The sequence below is a fragment of the Panthera tigris genome, chromosome B4 (assembly GCF_018350195.1).
Source record: "Panthera tigris isolate Pti1 chromosome B4, P.tigris_Pti1_mat1.1, whole genome shotgun sequence".
NCBI lineage: Eukaryota > Metazoa > Chordata > Mammalia > Carnivora > Felidae > Panthera > Panthera tigris.
Window position 1 is genome coordinate 15,399,529 of NC_056666.1, and position 16,456 is coordinate 15,415,984.

Sequence of the window (16,456 nt, forward strand, 5' to 3'; positions counted from 1 at the left end):
CCTGATTTGTACCTAATTTGCTATATGCATATGGACCAACATGAAATCAAGCGTACTACTTTCTAGGAATCAGACACAGCAGGTAAAGTAACTTATTCAGGGATTTCCAACAAAAGGAAAGTAATAGAAAAACACAGGAAAAACTCCACCCAAACTCCTGACTTTATTTTGCCGTGTCCATGAACATTCTTAGACCTGACAAGTCAGAACACATCTGGATTCCACTGCTTGGTTCAAAGACGCTTACCAATAAGGCTTCAAGTTGTTAAACTCCAAATTTATTTTTATTTTCTTTAACGTTTATTTATTTTGAGACAAACAGCGTGAGTGGGAGAGGGGTAGAGAGAAGGAGAGAGAGAAAATCCTAAGCAGGCTCCACACTGTCAGCACAGAGCCTGATGTGGGGCCTGAACTCACAAAACCATGACATCGTGACCTGAGCTGAAACCAAGAGCTGGACACTTAACCAGCTGAGCCACCCAGGCGCCCCACCTCCCAATTTATTTTTAAAGGAAATTTCACAGAAATCTCAAAAGCATTTGCCTTGCTTATGCCGATATGTATAATACGAACATACAGGGGAGAGAGCATCATCCACACTTGAGGGTGCACCCAGAAGTAAGCCCGTAGCCAGTGGGTGCTGTCGGGACAGATATAATGCACTTCAAGCGCATCAGTCCTTAGTGCTGCTCATTAGCTAGGCCAGGGCGACTCCAGACGATCATTTTAGCTACTGTGGACAAGCCAAACCAAAGACATTTCTGCTGTGGCTGTATGTCTATGGGGACAGGGTCGGGTGGACCCAGGGACCATGCACTTTGGAGGGTCTAGCAGAAGAGCACTGTTTTACAGAGGCCGTCTCATCTGCACTCTGCAGGGTATTACAACCTGCTGCTTACACCCCCACCCCCCTCCCCATGCTGGCCATCCAACCGCCAGAGGAGAGCAGCTTTTCTCCTGCCACTAGGGGGAGTGAGCGGGTGCTGCACTTTCTGGGAATCCTTTTGCCGGCTGGAATGGAAACGAGAACACCACAGTGGGGAGGAATACTGACCTGGAGGACAGCCTGACACGATGCCAATCAAGCCTCTGTGACTCGTTAGCTGTGCCCCTACAGACAGTGCTAAGCTTCAGTGTTCTTACCTCTCAAAAGTCCGCTGACAAGTCTTAGGACAATTACAGGAGCTAGGGCAGGAAAAGCACTTGTCACAGCACCCTAATACGTACTATTATAATAATTATTATTACATTACTATGTATTAGATTATTCTTGACTCAAAAAAAAACCCCACCATTTAAAAATAAAGAATACATCTGTCTTCATCTCTAGTTTCGACCTCTAACAGAAACTCCCAGGGGGTCATGATTTATTTCCAGCTAAGTACTTGCCTGTCATTAGGGAAATCTGCCACGAGGCAGATGTTGGGATTAAGCTTTCCTAGGTATGGCTTGAAAAACAGTCATTTAGTGACTTTCTCCTCAACTGTACTCTTGAGTAAAATATAAATATATATATATATATATATATACACACACACATTAATAAATTATATATAATAATAAAAATTAATATATATATATATAATTTGTTACTGGAGAGCTTAACAGAAATGTTAGATAAGTAGGACTAGATTTTAAGCAAGATATTTAAATGGATAAGCAATATGATTTAAGATTTCAAAATATGTAGGGACATAGGTGTTCACTTGGGTTTATCTTCCTAACAAAGTATTACCTGATAGAAATCACTGATCAATGCCCTCACTCGCTTCTCTGCTTGAAAAATGAAATAACAAAACACACTTCAAAAGGAAGGAAGGAAGGAAGGAAGGAAGGAAGGAAGGAAGGAAGGAAGGAAGAACAGTTTCTCCTAATCACACTGCCCAAGAACGCACGCCAGAAGCATGGAGGGAGCTTTTCCAAATGGCACGAGAACTCGTCTCCTGCAGGGGGATTTTGATTCACCAGGTCGGAGAAGAAGCAGGTATGTGTATTCTGCCAAAGCCCCCCAGGTATCACTAATGCTACCACCCCTGGTCAACAGTCACGGTACAAACCCTTTCTTCTGACAAGGAGTTTTTCGCCTTAAAAACGTTCGCAACGATCTTTCCTTGGTCCCGCAGCCTGCTCCTAAGTGACGCATGACAACTTGTAACTGTGAGGAGAACGTGCTGAGCTACTTCTCAGCCCTTCAAATTGGCGCAAGTTCCTCCAGACCTTTTACAACGACAAAGTTGACCAAGGAGATGGGGCAAGTGGTGCTGAAACTTTCCATCGTTCCATGAAACCACGGGAATGCTTTTCCTTCACACCAGCGCTGCCCAACAGAACACCCTGTGATGAAAACGTTCTGTACCTGGGTTTTCCCCGGGGGTAGCCACGAGCCGTACATGGATACTGAGCACTGGAAATGTGGCTTGTGGCTTCCACGAGGGGAGCATGGCTCGGGGCAGACGTCAAACTCTGCCTCCGCATGGCCTTCCCAGCACCTTGCCAGGTGAGTCCTCATTTCATTAACTCATTCAGTACCCATTCCTCAAGCACCAACCTGAAGCCTAGAGCATGGCAGGCACGGGGCATCCAGCAGGGAGGGAATATAAAACCCCACCCCGCTCTCATGGAGCTTTCGTTCCAAGTGGCAACCCCTGGCCTCTTTCAAACGGCCAGGTTCACTTGAGGTACTTGCTCAAAGAACTCTGGGTTAAATGTGGGGTTTTTTTGTTTGTTTTTTTTTTCTTCAAATTATGGGATTCTGGAGCAGAAAAGCAAATATTCACAGTTTGAGGAACAATGCAGTTCAGTGGGTTGAAGGAGTGAGAGAACACGGAGGGTCTGCACGAGAGAAGAGAAGTAAACTCATGAAACCTTTCCAGAAGGGCAGAATACATCGGCAACAGAGTAACAGGTTTGAAGGTGATTTCCGAGGGACGTCATAAGCCCACCCTGGGCCATGTGAATGAGCAGGCAGAGGACTAAGATTCATCTGCCACAGAAGCAGGACCAGGGAATTCTCAGCGGGAACATATTTAGCAATTCCCATGGAAGTGGAGTCAGGCTAGAACCAAATGCACGATGGCAAAAGGTATCTTCACACAGCCGTAACAAGTACTTTATGTGGCAAAAGTTTTCAAGGGATTAAAACTACAAACTAAGAGAGTAAAAAAAAAAAAAATAAGAGTGGTGGGTTGATTAAAAAGTCGTTGGGGTGCCCAGGAGGTTCAGTTGATTAAGCACCCGACTTTGGCTCAGGTCATGATCTCACAGCTCGTGGGTTCGAGCCACGCATCGGGCTCTGGGCTGACAGCTCGGAGCCTGGAGCCTGCTTCCGATTCTGTGTCTCCCTCTCTCTCTGCCCCACCCGTTGGCGTGCCCTCTCTCAAAAAATGAATAAATGTAAATAAATAAATAAATAAATAAATAAATGTTAAAGAAATCATCAGCCAGCAAAGGAGGAGACACAGACAAGACCGCTAGGACTACTCCAGGGCTGTTTCCCCTGACCCCGTGCCCGGGCCGAGCTGGGTTATTCTTCATCAGCAGTTTCTCTGGGTGCTCGGGCTGCCGAACACAGCAGCACGCCAGGTCAAACCCTTAACAGCTGAACCCTGGTCAAGGACAAATGCTTCTAGAAATGATCAGAAGGAGCACCTCGGAGGAGGGTGCTTGCCAAGAGGAGAGAGCGTTGCTCAGAACTGCCGCAACGGGATCACTGATATTAATGAAACCCTGAATTGACATCATCAGCAACCTTACCTAGTTCTGGGGGCAGAACGGTCAGGCGGTTCCCCTGAATGTGGAGTTCCTTAAGCTGAGTAAGCTCTCCGATTTCTTTAGGCAGCGAGATCAGGTCGTTATCCCTAAGGCTGAGCTAAATATAAGAAAACAAGGGGTTGTCAAAACAGTTTTCACGTAGAGGCGCTCAACAGAAACTCTCGTCCTTTCCATGCCCTCTCTTCTTTGAAGGCTCAATGCTTTCAATTTATTTACAAGTGCCTACAGATGAACAACAAACAGTATCGGGAGTGGTGGCTGATTCCTACACAACAAACCTCACCCCTGCTCAAATTGACTTGATTCTACTCCTACAAGGGCTGCAGAAGTGAATTGATTTTCCAAGAATTTAGATAAATTACTTACTATCTGCAACTTTGTGAGCTTCCCGATATCTGGCGGCAGGATTTCAAAATCGTTGTCACTTAGATAGAGTGCGCGCAGGGTGGCTGCGAATTAAACAGCGATATATAAACAGGGTGGCATGAAATCCAACCATTTGAGGTCTGATCAATACAAGGGAGTCAGCTTTGATTAATAACCCTGGCTCGGTGAAAAGCCTGTGACACACCTAGGGCTCCCAATAATAAGAAGCAGGTCAAACTTAGATTTACTGGCTTATTGTGGGGCTGGTGTGGTCAGGAAAACATCTATATCCAAGAGGACTGACACAATTAGCAACCATGGGCATCGGCAGTTTCTGGCACAGGGTTTCAAGACGCTTTCAGGAAAGAGAGCGACTTTTCTTCTATCATTTCCGATTCACATTTATGCTTTGCGTCCGTATGTGTAACAAAGAAAACCACTGTGACATTGGTGTCAACGCTTCAGGCAAAAAGGTTCTGTCGTGTAAATGCAACTATGTTAAAAATAAATAACTAAAAGGCTTTCCGGGGATGAAGGCCATAATCACAGTTCATTGTTTAATAATCGGGCTAATTATTATTAATTGTTTCTCTAGCCTTAACAACAAAAAATAAATGAGAATGAGAAATAAATGAGGACAAAGGAGCTAACATGACGACATGGGAATTCACAAATAGAGAAACCCTAACCCAGGCAGAATATCAGCGGTCAGAAATTTGTTCACAATATTACACAGCCCCGAACTACGGAAGGAAAAAATCCTAAGGCATCTTTTTTATCACTGACCAAAAAGGAGAAGTATAATCAGAGGTCTGTTTTGTTTGCTTACAGGTATTCAATTACACTCAAATGTTTTAAAATTCGACAGAACTCTGTGTTAATATACACAACAAAATCTCCTTCATGGCCCATGAAAATATTTTAGAATTGGCTTCATCATGTGCTTGGGAAAATCTGGGGGAGAGAATATGCATAAGGTTATAAATGAAGTTTTGGAGACCAGCTCAGAAAATTCAGAATCTCTGGATGCCATACGTGTCACTATTTGGAGAAGCAGAACACTCATTTAAGGAAAGCAAATCTTTCCTAAATATTTTGTGAGTTCTCAGAAAAATCAGTTTTCCCTCATTTTTACGGGTATCTGCAGCAAGAAATCTGCTTGCAAAGAATACAGTCGAAAAGATAAAGTGTGTTTATCTATGACAATTTCTTGACGTTTGATTGTATTCTATAGATGAAACAGACTACATCATTGACAGTATTTTTTAGGAGGCTTAAAAAGTTGTCAGTAGCTTACTAATGCATATTTTTATATATAATTGGTTGAAATATCTTTGGGGAAATAGCTTACAAAGAGTTAATTGCAACATGGGAGAACACATACATTATTATTATTTTTTTGCATGCTCTTTAAGAAGGAAGTCAAGTTCTTTAGCTAAATGTGAGACTTGATCTCATTTAGGTACATAATCTCTATCTGGAAGTTAATATGACATTACTAAGTCCACTTGAGCTCAATGGTGTCAGCTAACTATATATCAAACATACATACTGCTGAGCTATGAAGGAATATTCAAAAGAAATGTGCGAAGAAAAAAATATATACGTCCAATAATTTCTCTTGGAGTTTGGGCCCTGGCAAATAAATTTCACTTTCAGAACGCAAAGTACCATTTTAAGGAGATTTATAGAATTAAAAGTTTCTTACTAAGGTAGAAGAAGTTTCCGGGAAGAGAGTTTTCATTCAAGTTGTTGTAAGTCAAATCAAGGACCTCAAGAGCTGGGAGAGAGCCAAATCCTCGAGGCAAAGTGTTCAGTCTGTTCATGCTGTGGTTGGGGAAAAAAAAAAAAAATCCAAGACGTCACACACAAAACGTTTATGTTCAGACATCACCTCTGTGTCACAGGCCGAAGAGCCGTGTGTAAGAGACTGAAAACTCAGAAGAGGCCATAATTCTGCAATCACTTTATGTTCTTTTAACCAACACAGTAATTATAGTTAGAGAACCTCTATGCTCATTAAACATCTGAAAATGTCTCATCATTTTCTGCAAGGAAGCTCAGTCCCTGTGTTACACAGAAACTTCAATCATCACAAAGTATCTGTCCATCCAGAGAAAAACTGCCTCATGGATGTGGCAATAATAATTCCTCAAAAGATACAGATTAAGCTTTGTTGTTTTTAGACATTTGCTTTATTTCATTTATTCCAATGGAAGAAAAAAAATCACTTTCTTGTTATGCAATTACTAACATTCAAAATGATCTCCAATTACAACAATGGTTGCCAGGGGCTGAAGGAGGGAGAAATGGGGAGTTGTTGTTTAATGGGTATAGAGTTTTGCCTGATGAGTAACTTCTGGAGGTTGGTGCACAAGAACGTGAATATACTTAACGCTACAGAGTCATAGACTTAACAATGGTTAAGATGGTAAATCTCATGTGTATTTCTTCATAATTGAAAACTAATATATATATATGTATGTATCTCCACTGAAATCTAAAGTAAATACACTGTTACTATCTTTTATTATTTTCTTTAAGACCCTTACTTTTCTTAATGTGGTTCCCTTTAAGCATACTTAAAAGAGGATTTAAAAAAAATTTTTAAATATTTACTTTTGAGAGATAGAGAGACAGAGCATGGGCAGGGGAGGGGAAGAGAGAGAGGGAGACACAGAATCCAAAGCAGGTTGCAGGCTCCAAGCTGTCAGCACAGAGCCCAACACAGGGCTTGAACCCATGAACCGTAAGATCATGACCTGAGCCGAAGTTGGACACTTAACCAACTGAGCCACCCAGGCACACCCCAAAATTTTTTTAGTCTAATATAAGATTAAAGGTAGGAGGATTGAAGGGTAGGAGGAACTGTGACATTAAAATGCTTCGATTGGGGCACCTGGGTGGTTTGGTCGGTTAAGTGTCCGACTTCGGCTCAGGTCATGATCTCACGGTCCGTGAGTTCGAGCCCCGCGTCGGGCTCTGTGCTGACAGCTCAGAGCCTGGAGCCTGTTTCAGATTCTGTGTCTCCCTCTCTCTCTCTGACCCTCCCCCGTTCATGCTCTGTCTCTCTCTGTCTGAAAAATAAATAAACGTTAAAAAAAATTGTTAAAAAAAAAAATAAAATGCTTCGAGGCCTCAATCCTTCTCATAGTAGATACAATCCTGTCCACAGCTGCCAATCACCCACCAACCAGGCCTCATAAGAAAAAATTGATAGCACAAGTAGAAACCGAGGTCAAAGTGATTTCTACCTTTTGGGTAGGAAAGTCACTGGTTAACTTTACACTTAATAAAAGTAACCTCCATGACCCTTTGCCGTAATGACAACAACGGATTGTTTCTACCAATTCACCGTGTGTGAAGCACATTGACATCAAGTTTCACCTGGGTCACCAGAACGATCGCGTAGTTCAGGCAGGACAGCGCTTACTATCATCTCTTTAGAGCTGACATGAATTAAGTGACAAGGACTTCTGGCTCGCCTGGTGAGGGTGACAGGTATCTGGGAGCACCTAGCCCCTCCCCCCAATGCCTAGATTCCAACGCAAGGATCTGAGGAAACTGAAAGAAAAATCACCAACACTGGACACAGCACGGAGGTGTACATTAGGTGTTTCTTTACTGCTCTAAGTTACCTCTTTTTGAAAATCACCAATAAAGTTCGTGTTTCCAAACACAGTAGACTTTGGAAAGATGAGGTGCAGGAAAGTGCCAGCCTTCCTCAGAGCAAAGAGACATCTCCCAGAAGGAGATCTCCATCTCCAGCCCAGAGTGAGCCTGAGTCTGTCCACCTGATGGACAGAGGTGGCTCTCTTTGCTAAGAGAACCAGAGGTGGTTCTGAGCCAGAGGTGGTTCTCCTTGAGACAGAAACCAATACCCCCAGGGTGTCCGGATCACTGCAGAGGCCCCCCGTGCAGTGACAGCAGTGACGGCAGGGAGCTCGCCAACCTGGCAGGCAGAAAGGAAGCCCCAACTCAAATGCTTAAGAGGGCCCGGAGGCGCTGCTGGCCACAAACAAGGAGCCGCAGGGGCGCACGTGGTCCCCAGCCATCTCCACGCCCACGCGTTGGACCGCGGCTCTGGGGGCCCCTGCGGGTGTCCGTGAGAGGTTACAGCAAGGACAGACAGAGCTGGGTGACAGTCGGAGTCCAGCCTGGCACTGCTAGCTGGGTGACCTTGGGGAGGTTGCTCAGCTTCTCTGAGACCCAGTTTCTTCGACGGGAACATGAGAGCAGTACTTTCCGGAAGGATCGCCAGGGGGCTGACAGCTGAGACGTCTGAAGCAGCTCGGAAGATCTGTGGCTCACAAAGGGTCCTCGAGAAAGGAGAGTCATCACTACCACTGGTTTTCAGGAAGCCTGAGAGAAATTTTGACTCGGTTTCCAACAGGTAAGCTCACCCTGGGAGAAGACCGTTGTGGGCAGCCTGAACAACTGAGCGGGGCTTTCCTGTCTGGGTCGCCAGCTTACCCTCAGATCACCTCCAGTGTTTACACACAAAGTTGCTTACGGCGCTCATGCGTGCCATGATGGTATGAATTCTTCTGTCTGCCGGTGAACTTTGTTTCCAGTGTGTTTTGGAAAAAGGAAAGCGCCTGCACACGATGTAGAAATTTATAAAAGCAGGGGGTCGAAGGCTGGTCGGCATCTTTTTCCTTTCTCTTTTTCAAAAGCTAGGAAGGTCCTTCCTAATGCTTCCCTTCTGGTACGTTTTGACTTCCAGAGGTCCTCTTGGGCTCCTCTTGCTTCAGTAAAACCTTAGTTATTAGCTAAGGGTAATAATTCTTCTCACGTCCACGGTGACCCACTCACACACACAGCCACTCAGAACTGTACTTACTGAAAACTTCTAAGTTTCGCATGATGAGCTCCAGCATCTCACGGGGTCAAAAACCATTCCAGAAGAGTTAGCCCGTGGTGCTACTGTACTGAGATTATCCCAGAAATAATTACCAGCAAGTAGCCAATGTGGCTTTATATTCTGTAGAAAATGACCACAAAATGAACCACATTTAAACAATTAGAAACATAATAAAACTTTATTTATTCAGAGGGCCTAAAAATCCCTTCAGGCCTTGCCATCATCAAGACAAACAGCAAATACCGTATATAACTTTGAAAGCAACTTCTGGTTGAGCGTGCTGTTCAGAATATGCATATACGTGGCCTAAATGCTGTGCTGTAGGGTCTCGTCTGTGTGTGTACAGACGCAATTTTTATTTTAACTCCAGTACAGTTAACATACGGTGTTACATCTATACATAAGTCTCGGGTGTACAATACAGTGATTCAGTGCTTGCATGCGTCACCCGGTGCTCATCCCAAGTGCACTCCTTAATGCCCTTCACCTATTTCGCCCATCCTCCCACCCACCACCCCTCTGGTAACCATCAGTTTGTTCTCTTAAGACTCTGTTTTGTGGCTGGTCTCCGTTCTTCTTTTTTCATTTGTTTTGTCTCTAAGTTCTGCATATGAGTGAAATCATATGGTGTTTGTCTTTCTCTGACTTATTTCCTTAGCAGCAGGCCTTCTAGATCCATCCATGTTGTTGCAAATGGCAAGACTTCATTGTTTTTTGTGGCTGAGAAGTACGTGTACACATACACACCACATCATTCCTTCATCTACTGAAGGACGGCTTCTATATTTGAGCTATTGCAAATAATGCTATTAACGCAGGGGTGCATATATCTTTTCAAATTACTGTTTTCGTATTCTTTGGGTATGAAAGTAGTACTGGGTACTAACACACAGTAGTGGGGTTACAGGATCATATGGTAGTTCTGGTTTTAATCTTTTGAGCAACTCAAATGTTTTCCACAGTGACCGCACCAGTTTGCATTCCCACCAGCAGGGCATGAGAGTTCCTTTTTCTCCACATCCTCACCAGCAGTTGGTGTCTCTTGCGTTTTTGACTTTAGCCATTCTGCCAGAGGTGAGGGGATGTCTCATTATGGTTTTGGTTTGCATTTCTCTGATGATGAGTGATGTTGAGCATTTTTCAGGTGTTTTTTGGCCACTGAATGTCTTCTTTGGTGACATGTCTGTGTATGTCTTCTGCCCGTTTCTTAACTGGATTATTTGGGGTTTTTTTCGTGTTGAGTTTTTTGGTGTCTCCTGTGTGTCTATTTTTATTCAGACTGCTTCCTCTAAAGAGTCCTCTCTCTAAAACTTTCCTTAAACAGGGCTATGCAGGTATAATTCTTTATGCCATTTGAGAACAGAAATATCCTTTATTGAAACTCATGTTAATTCCTCTCCCAGAGAGCTAAGAATTTTTGTTCAAACTTTGACAATTCCATCTATATAGCAATGTAATTAAATACACAGAAAGTTTTACACAATGAATAAAACACCGAGAGCCAAAAATGCAAACAGCTCCAAAGACAACAGAGAGGGAACTAAGATGCGTTTGACTAAAAAAAGAAAACTTTTTAACTCTGTCCTAAGGTACCTCCAACCCAACTGAACAAAACCTGAGCTCACGATGTTATTCCCACAGCTGTCCCCATCTTTATTTCTATTTCAGCTGCCCAGACAGACCCCCAGGCATCACCCATACCATCAGTGACCGTCTTGTGAGTTTTAGCTCTTAAGTATTTTTCACACAAAACCCCTCTCCTGGCTGGGCATTGCCACTGCCCTAGTTCACCTGGAACACTAATTCAGCGTGCTTAGGGGTGTCCTGACCGCTTCTTACCCCAACCTCCCCTCCGCATGACCTTTCCTACAAAAATCCAATCTTTTCTCATACCTCCTGTTCTGCCTGCCGTAAAAGCTCCTCATGGTCCGCAGGATAAAATCAGAGCGCCTTTATTTGGCACCCAGGGCCACCCTGCCATTGTAGACATTTATTTGTTTATCGTTGGTTTCCCCAACTGTGACGAACGCTCCATAAAGGTTGGATGGCTACTACCTAGAACGGTGCCTGGCACATAGTTGGGAGCTCAGGAAATACTCAGGAACGAAATAGCAGACACTCGTGCTTCTTTACCTGGCCGCACCTCTTCCCTCACTGCTTCCTGCCTCACACTTTACACTCAGCAACACTGAACAACTTGCGTGGAACACGCAGTACTCTCAGCTTATAACCATGTCATTCTTTTAAAAAAAATTTTTTTTTAATGCTTATTTATTTTTGAGAGAGAGAGAGAGAGAGACAGGATGAGGGGGGGAGGGGCACGGAGAGGGAGACACAGAATCCAAACAGGCTCCAGGCTGTCAGCACAGAGCCCGACGTGGGGCTTGAACTCCTGAACTGTGAGATCATGACATGAGCCGAATTCAGACGCTCAACCGACTGAGCCACCCAGGCGCCCCACAATCATGTCATTCTTGCAGCCTGGGATGCATTCCCTCTGCCTCTGAGTCTGAGAAATTCATTTCCATGCATCAAATTTTGGCTCAAATACTGCCCCCTATGGGAATTTTCAGACAACCTCACCTGTTGACTAACCCCCTTGGCGGTCTCTCCCACCTGCCTTCAGACAACCTCCAGCATGTCAGTGATGTGGCTGTGAACCGTCACTGCTCATTTACAGCTGGCTCCGCCCCCACACTTCAGGCCAGGGACTGTGATTTTCACCACTGAACCCCAACACTAGAAAGGTTCCTGACACAGATGAGACACTTACATAGTCCTGAAGTAAATGAAACAAGGAAGAAAGTGATGATGACGGCGAGGGCGATGGACACAGCCAACACAACGTACTGCTTACCGCGGACCGGGTACTGTGCCTGGCACCTTATATATAAATGACTCGTTAAACCACTTAATCAAAAAATTAACAGTAAGAATGTACCAAGTTTTGTACAGCTAGTATACACATCTAGTTTTAGCTTCTTGCTTACATACAAATTAAAATCAAGACTTAATAATTCCCAAAACAAAGATATAAATGAGGGATCCTTTCTTTTCTGTTTTACCAGATGGGTACACAATCTCCATATGTGTAGGGGTAAAAGCCATCTGATTTAAGTCATATTCCCCTTTTCCTTTAAGCTCTACTTCCCCTCAGACATTAGGAAAGAGAATGCTCATGGATCTTTCTAAGATTATATCCTAAGCAGAGTGAACATCATATGAGTCTCTAACCAAACTCCCCCTAGAAAGAATATGCTCAACGAAAAATCCTTCCATGAATGAGATGTTTCTTTTTTCTTCATGACTGCTTCCTATGAAATTGATAAATACCTGGCCAGCTTCTATCACCATTCCATGTAAATCACTAGCTTAACTAAAGCATTTAATGGCTATAATTTAATGAATATGCAACTTCACACAGCAGATGAAGCATGAGTGGACAGCTTCACCTCACAGCTTTAACAATGAAGCTGGGATTCAGAAGCCCAAGTTCTGGTGTCATCTATGGAGTCTCATGGAGAGGGCTGGACCCCAGATAATGGGGTCCTCTGCCTGGCTCGGTCACTAAGCTCAGGGGCAATCAGGAAAGAGTCACTGAGGCTCTCGGAAAGGGCCTGACTTCCACTCCACAAAATGAAAACTACTGCCCATCCTACGTCCCTCATAATTGTTGAGAGGGTCAAATCCCGGCATGAGGACTTTGAAAACTGGAAAGTAACAGATGTATTATTATTATTCACTGCTACCTGGTTCTGCCACCTCAGCTGAATCGAACCTCCTCTCTTCACCTTTGTACAAAGAAAGACACGGGATTATAACCTCTCAACTACATAAAAGAATTGTAAGAATCAATGGAGCAGTGTTCGGAAATGTATCTTCCCTCCCCCCCCCTCACTTCTGTGGAAGGAAGACGCTTTGTAAACGATTTCTACTTAAAACAGAAAAAAATCAACCACACTGCAACTGGTCTGAACAGTTAACGCTATGCAAATTAAGTCCCTTTCCAGTCAATGTAACTGAAATAAAATTTTGTTAGAAACCAAATATGACAAAACACACACACACACTCCCTTACTGCACCAACAATTAGCTTTGCAATTACTTCTCTAATAGATATGCATAACGCAGCCCACTGAAAAGACATATTAAAAGCAGTAAAACTTTTGTTAAAGTCCTACCACACAAAAAGAAATTAGAAGTCAGTAACAGACACAGTCCCTCCTGTGCTCATAGCCTGCACGCGCCCTCCCCCTCTTCCTCTTCTTCTGTTCTTTTCTCCTCCAGGGATACTCACCCCAGATTCAGGTGTTTGAGTTTTTGAAGGCTGCTGATCTGTGTGGGCAGCTCCTCAATCTGGTTATTAAAGAAGTTCAGCACTTCCAAATTCTTCAGCTCTGCTATGTTTGGCGGCACAGCTAGGGAAACAAAGATGCTGGGTGTGAATACAGGAACCTCGCTCTGCGTAAGGAACGCCAGCAACACACTGTGTTTTTCTTGCCCAGGAAAGAGAGATGAAACTCCAGTATGACCATCTGATTCACATATACATACATATTACTTTTTGTAGGTTTTTCTTAGGTTCGCAACTCACCATCGAGTAGAAATGAAAACGCTTCTTTAAAGGGCAAGAGAGAATTTCAGGCTGCCATTAATAGCCCATAGGTGAATATTCCAAAGCATAAATTCTTTTATAACTGCCATACGATGCCTCACAAGTACGACTGTTTTCTTCCTTTGGGTTTCCTTGCACCTCTACCTGAAGGGAGACCGCAAACGCCAAAGCCCTTCCTGGTTAATGATACCTTCATCAAGGTGTTTCAATAATCTGATATCTGAAGAGCTGTTTTCTTTTTTTAAAGTTCATGTTTATTTATTTTGAAAGATAGAGTATGAGTAGGTAAGGACAGAGAGAGAGAGGAGAGAGAAAATCCCAAGCAGGCTCCCCACTGTCAGTACAGAGCCTGATGCAGGGCTCGAACTCATGAACCGTGAGATCATGACCTGAGCTGAGATCAAGAGTCGGACACTTAACTGAGCCACCCCAGGGGCCACATGAAGAGCTGTTCTCTTTACACTGCACTAAATCACAATGTAAGTTCAACCTCAAATGATGAAATATTCAACCAACCTCTTTCATGATTTTGGTTTCTGGTCTTTACACCTTGATCGATCTCTCACACACACACACACACACACACACACACACACACACTTTACAACAGATTAGCAACAGATCAATGCACTGTTATTACAAAGAAATATGAAAAACCAACTCAGTAGCATTATATGAATACTAGCATGCACATCAAAGGTTAAAATAAACCAATGAGGACCTAAAAGAGTCTTCCTTCCATAGAGCATATACTTGCAAATATCAACTTGCAGGCCAAAGGCATCTTTACCTCAAAAGTACTAACTCTCCAATGGTAGCAAGGAGATCTGTAACAGATGCCCCCCATCGCTAATCCAGCCTTCCTACAAACATTTGATACAAACTGTTGGCTCGTCCACAGTTCATGTCAATTCTAACACCAAGACTACCCATGTTACCGAAACCACTGACATGGGCCTTGGGTACAGCACAGCAAAGGGTCATGTCAGTGCCTTTACTTCCCATCCCAACAACACCCTCCAGGGCGCACTCCGGAAGACTGGGAAAAACCAGGAGCACCTTTACTTAGAACCACTACAAAGGTATACATCCGATTCCAAACAGACATCTGAAATAGTTAAGGAGGGAGCCGCTGCGGGAGCTCTGGTGCATAACTCCCAGCGGAACAAGAATAAGGAGGACAGGCACACTGTTCGTTACAGTTCTGAGTCCTCAATTTCAGCTTCATAAAATGTCTAAGGTATTGATGATCTGACTTCCGTTAGAGGGAAGAAGGCTTCGTAAAGGCAAGGGAAATGCTTTCACTGGAGGAAGGGATTGTGAGGAATATGAATCAGTCTGGATTCAGACACTTGGGAGGTGGCAGCGGTCCCGATGGAAAATGCACAAGGCACAGTTACTCAAGGGGACGGTTTGGGGAGGAGACAAAAGGGTGGGTTTCCATGGGAAAATTGAGGCAGCTAGAAATTAACCTCCAGAAAGTGTACTCTTGGATACCAACATGAATGCATAGAAGCCCTACCCGTACAGTTTGGCCTTAAAAGCACATTTATAGGTGTGTGGTCGGGGAGACACTTTGCGGGGAATCAACGGCATTCACGTTGCATAAAGGATCGCAGAGAAGTTCACTCAGGTGCACCTGCTGAGTCGCTGGGTGTTGTCAGCTGACTCTTCTCTCCCCACAACGTTCAGTGTGTAAGGCACAGCTCTACTGATGACTACACCTCTGCTAGTCAGCCCTGCTCGGGGACCTCACCCTTTTCCCCTGTGCACCCTCCAGCTACCACTAAGCTTCTCTCACCGCATTCATCTGATTAGTTTGAAGAGCAATAAAGAAAGTTAGTGCAACCAGGAGAAAATGATGATCTCAATTTAGCCACAAACCAAGAATAATGCAGCCAGAATTACTGCTGCCTTCCCCAAGTTACTCTGCCAATGCAATTAAATGCTGGTCTGAAGGTATCGCCTTTTTGACAGGATGAGAGATTATTTCACTCTCCTTGCTAAATCAGTCCAATTTAAAACCACAAATTATGCTAAATGTGATTTAGGGCTTTGTTTTGTGGACACAAACAATAACCCTACATTCAATTTACTCTACTTCTCCCAGCCTTTTGTATGCATATGAATTTTGTTGTTGAGACTCCATTCAAGCTAAAAAGGGAAAAACATTACACAGCTAATATTCTCTCTCAATTACAGAATTCCCGCCACCTGGCCGTAGCAAAAATCAGAAGAAATTAACATTCAGACCTGGCTGGATGGGACAGCATCCACTCTTTCAGCCAGTATTTAGAGAATGCTTATGATGTGTATAGAGCCACACTTTTAACACCTAGCATTTCAATACGTCTGGGATTAAAGTGAGAAAGGTGATCTATTTAAAGAAAGTGAGTTACAAAAGAAGTCTCAGAGTCGATAAAGGGAAACAGCTCTTGGGCTTGGAAAACTAATTCTAATGAAATTATACATAAAAAAAGAACCAGTTAACAATATGAGCCGTGCAATAACTAAATTATACACACATGCGACATGAACAAATGCAGCCTTTAGGGAAAAAATGGCAGTAATACGTCACCGGTCAGAATACTCTGGTGAAATTTTTCAAGATCTCTGCCTGACACATTAGCATGAAGTATTTCAAAATGTAAGTGAATGGTCAGCATCGATAGATTTATTTTCTTTAAAGTTTATTTATTTTGAGAGACAGAGACAGAGAGAGAATCGCAAGCAGGCTCCGCACTGTCAGCATGGAGCCCAGAGTGGGGCTCGAACTCAGGAACCGTGAGATCATGAACTGAGCCCAAAACAAGAGTCAGATGCTTAACTGACTGAGCTAC

The 16,456-nt window shown here is 43.6% G+C and overlaps 1 protein-coding gene across 3 annotated transcripts in view; it reads right to left on the bottom strand.

Moving 5' to 3' along the window:
- Positions 1–16,456, bottom strand: part of RSU1 (Ras suppressor protein 1) — a 200,959-nt gene that overhangs the window by 129,598 nt on the left and 54,905 nt on the right. For all 3 annotated transcript variants that reach the window (XM_042991148.1, XM_007081261.3, XM_042991149.1), the window contains 4 exons: positions 13,299–13,419; positions 5,846–5,964; positions 4,138–4,220; positions 3,754–3,868 (listed from right to left, as the gene is read on the bottom strand). In XM_042991148.1, coding sequence (XP_042847082.1) covers positions 3,754–3,868; positions 4,138–4,220; positions 5,846–5,964; positions 13,299–13,419 — 438 coding nt within the window. The remainder of the gene's footprint in view (positions 1–3,753; positions 3,869–4,137; positions 4,221–5,845; positions 5,965–13,298; positions 13,420–16,456) is intronic.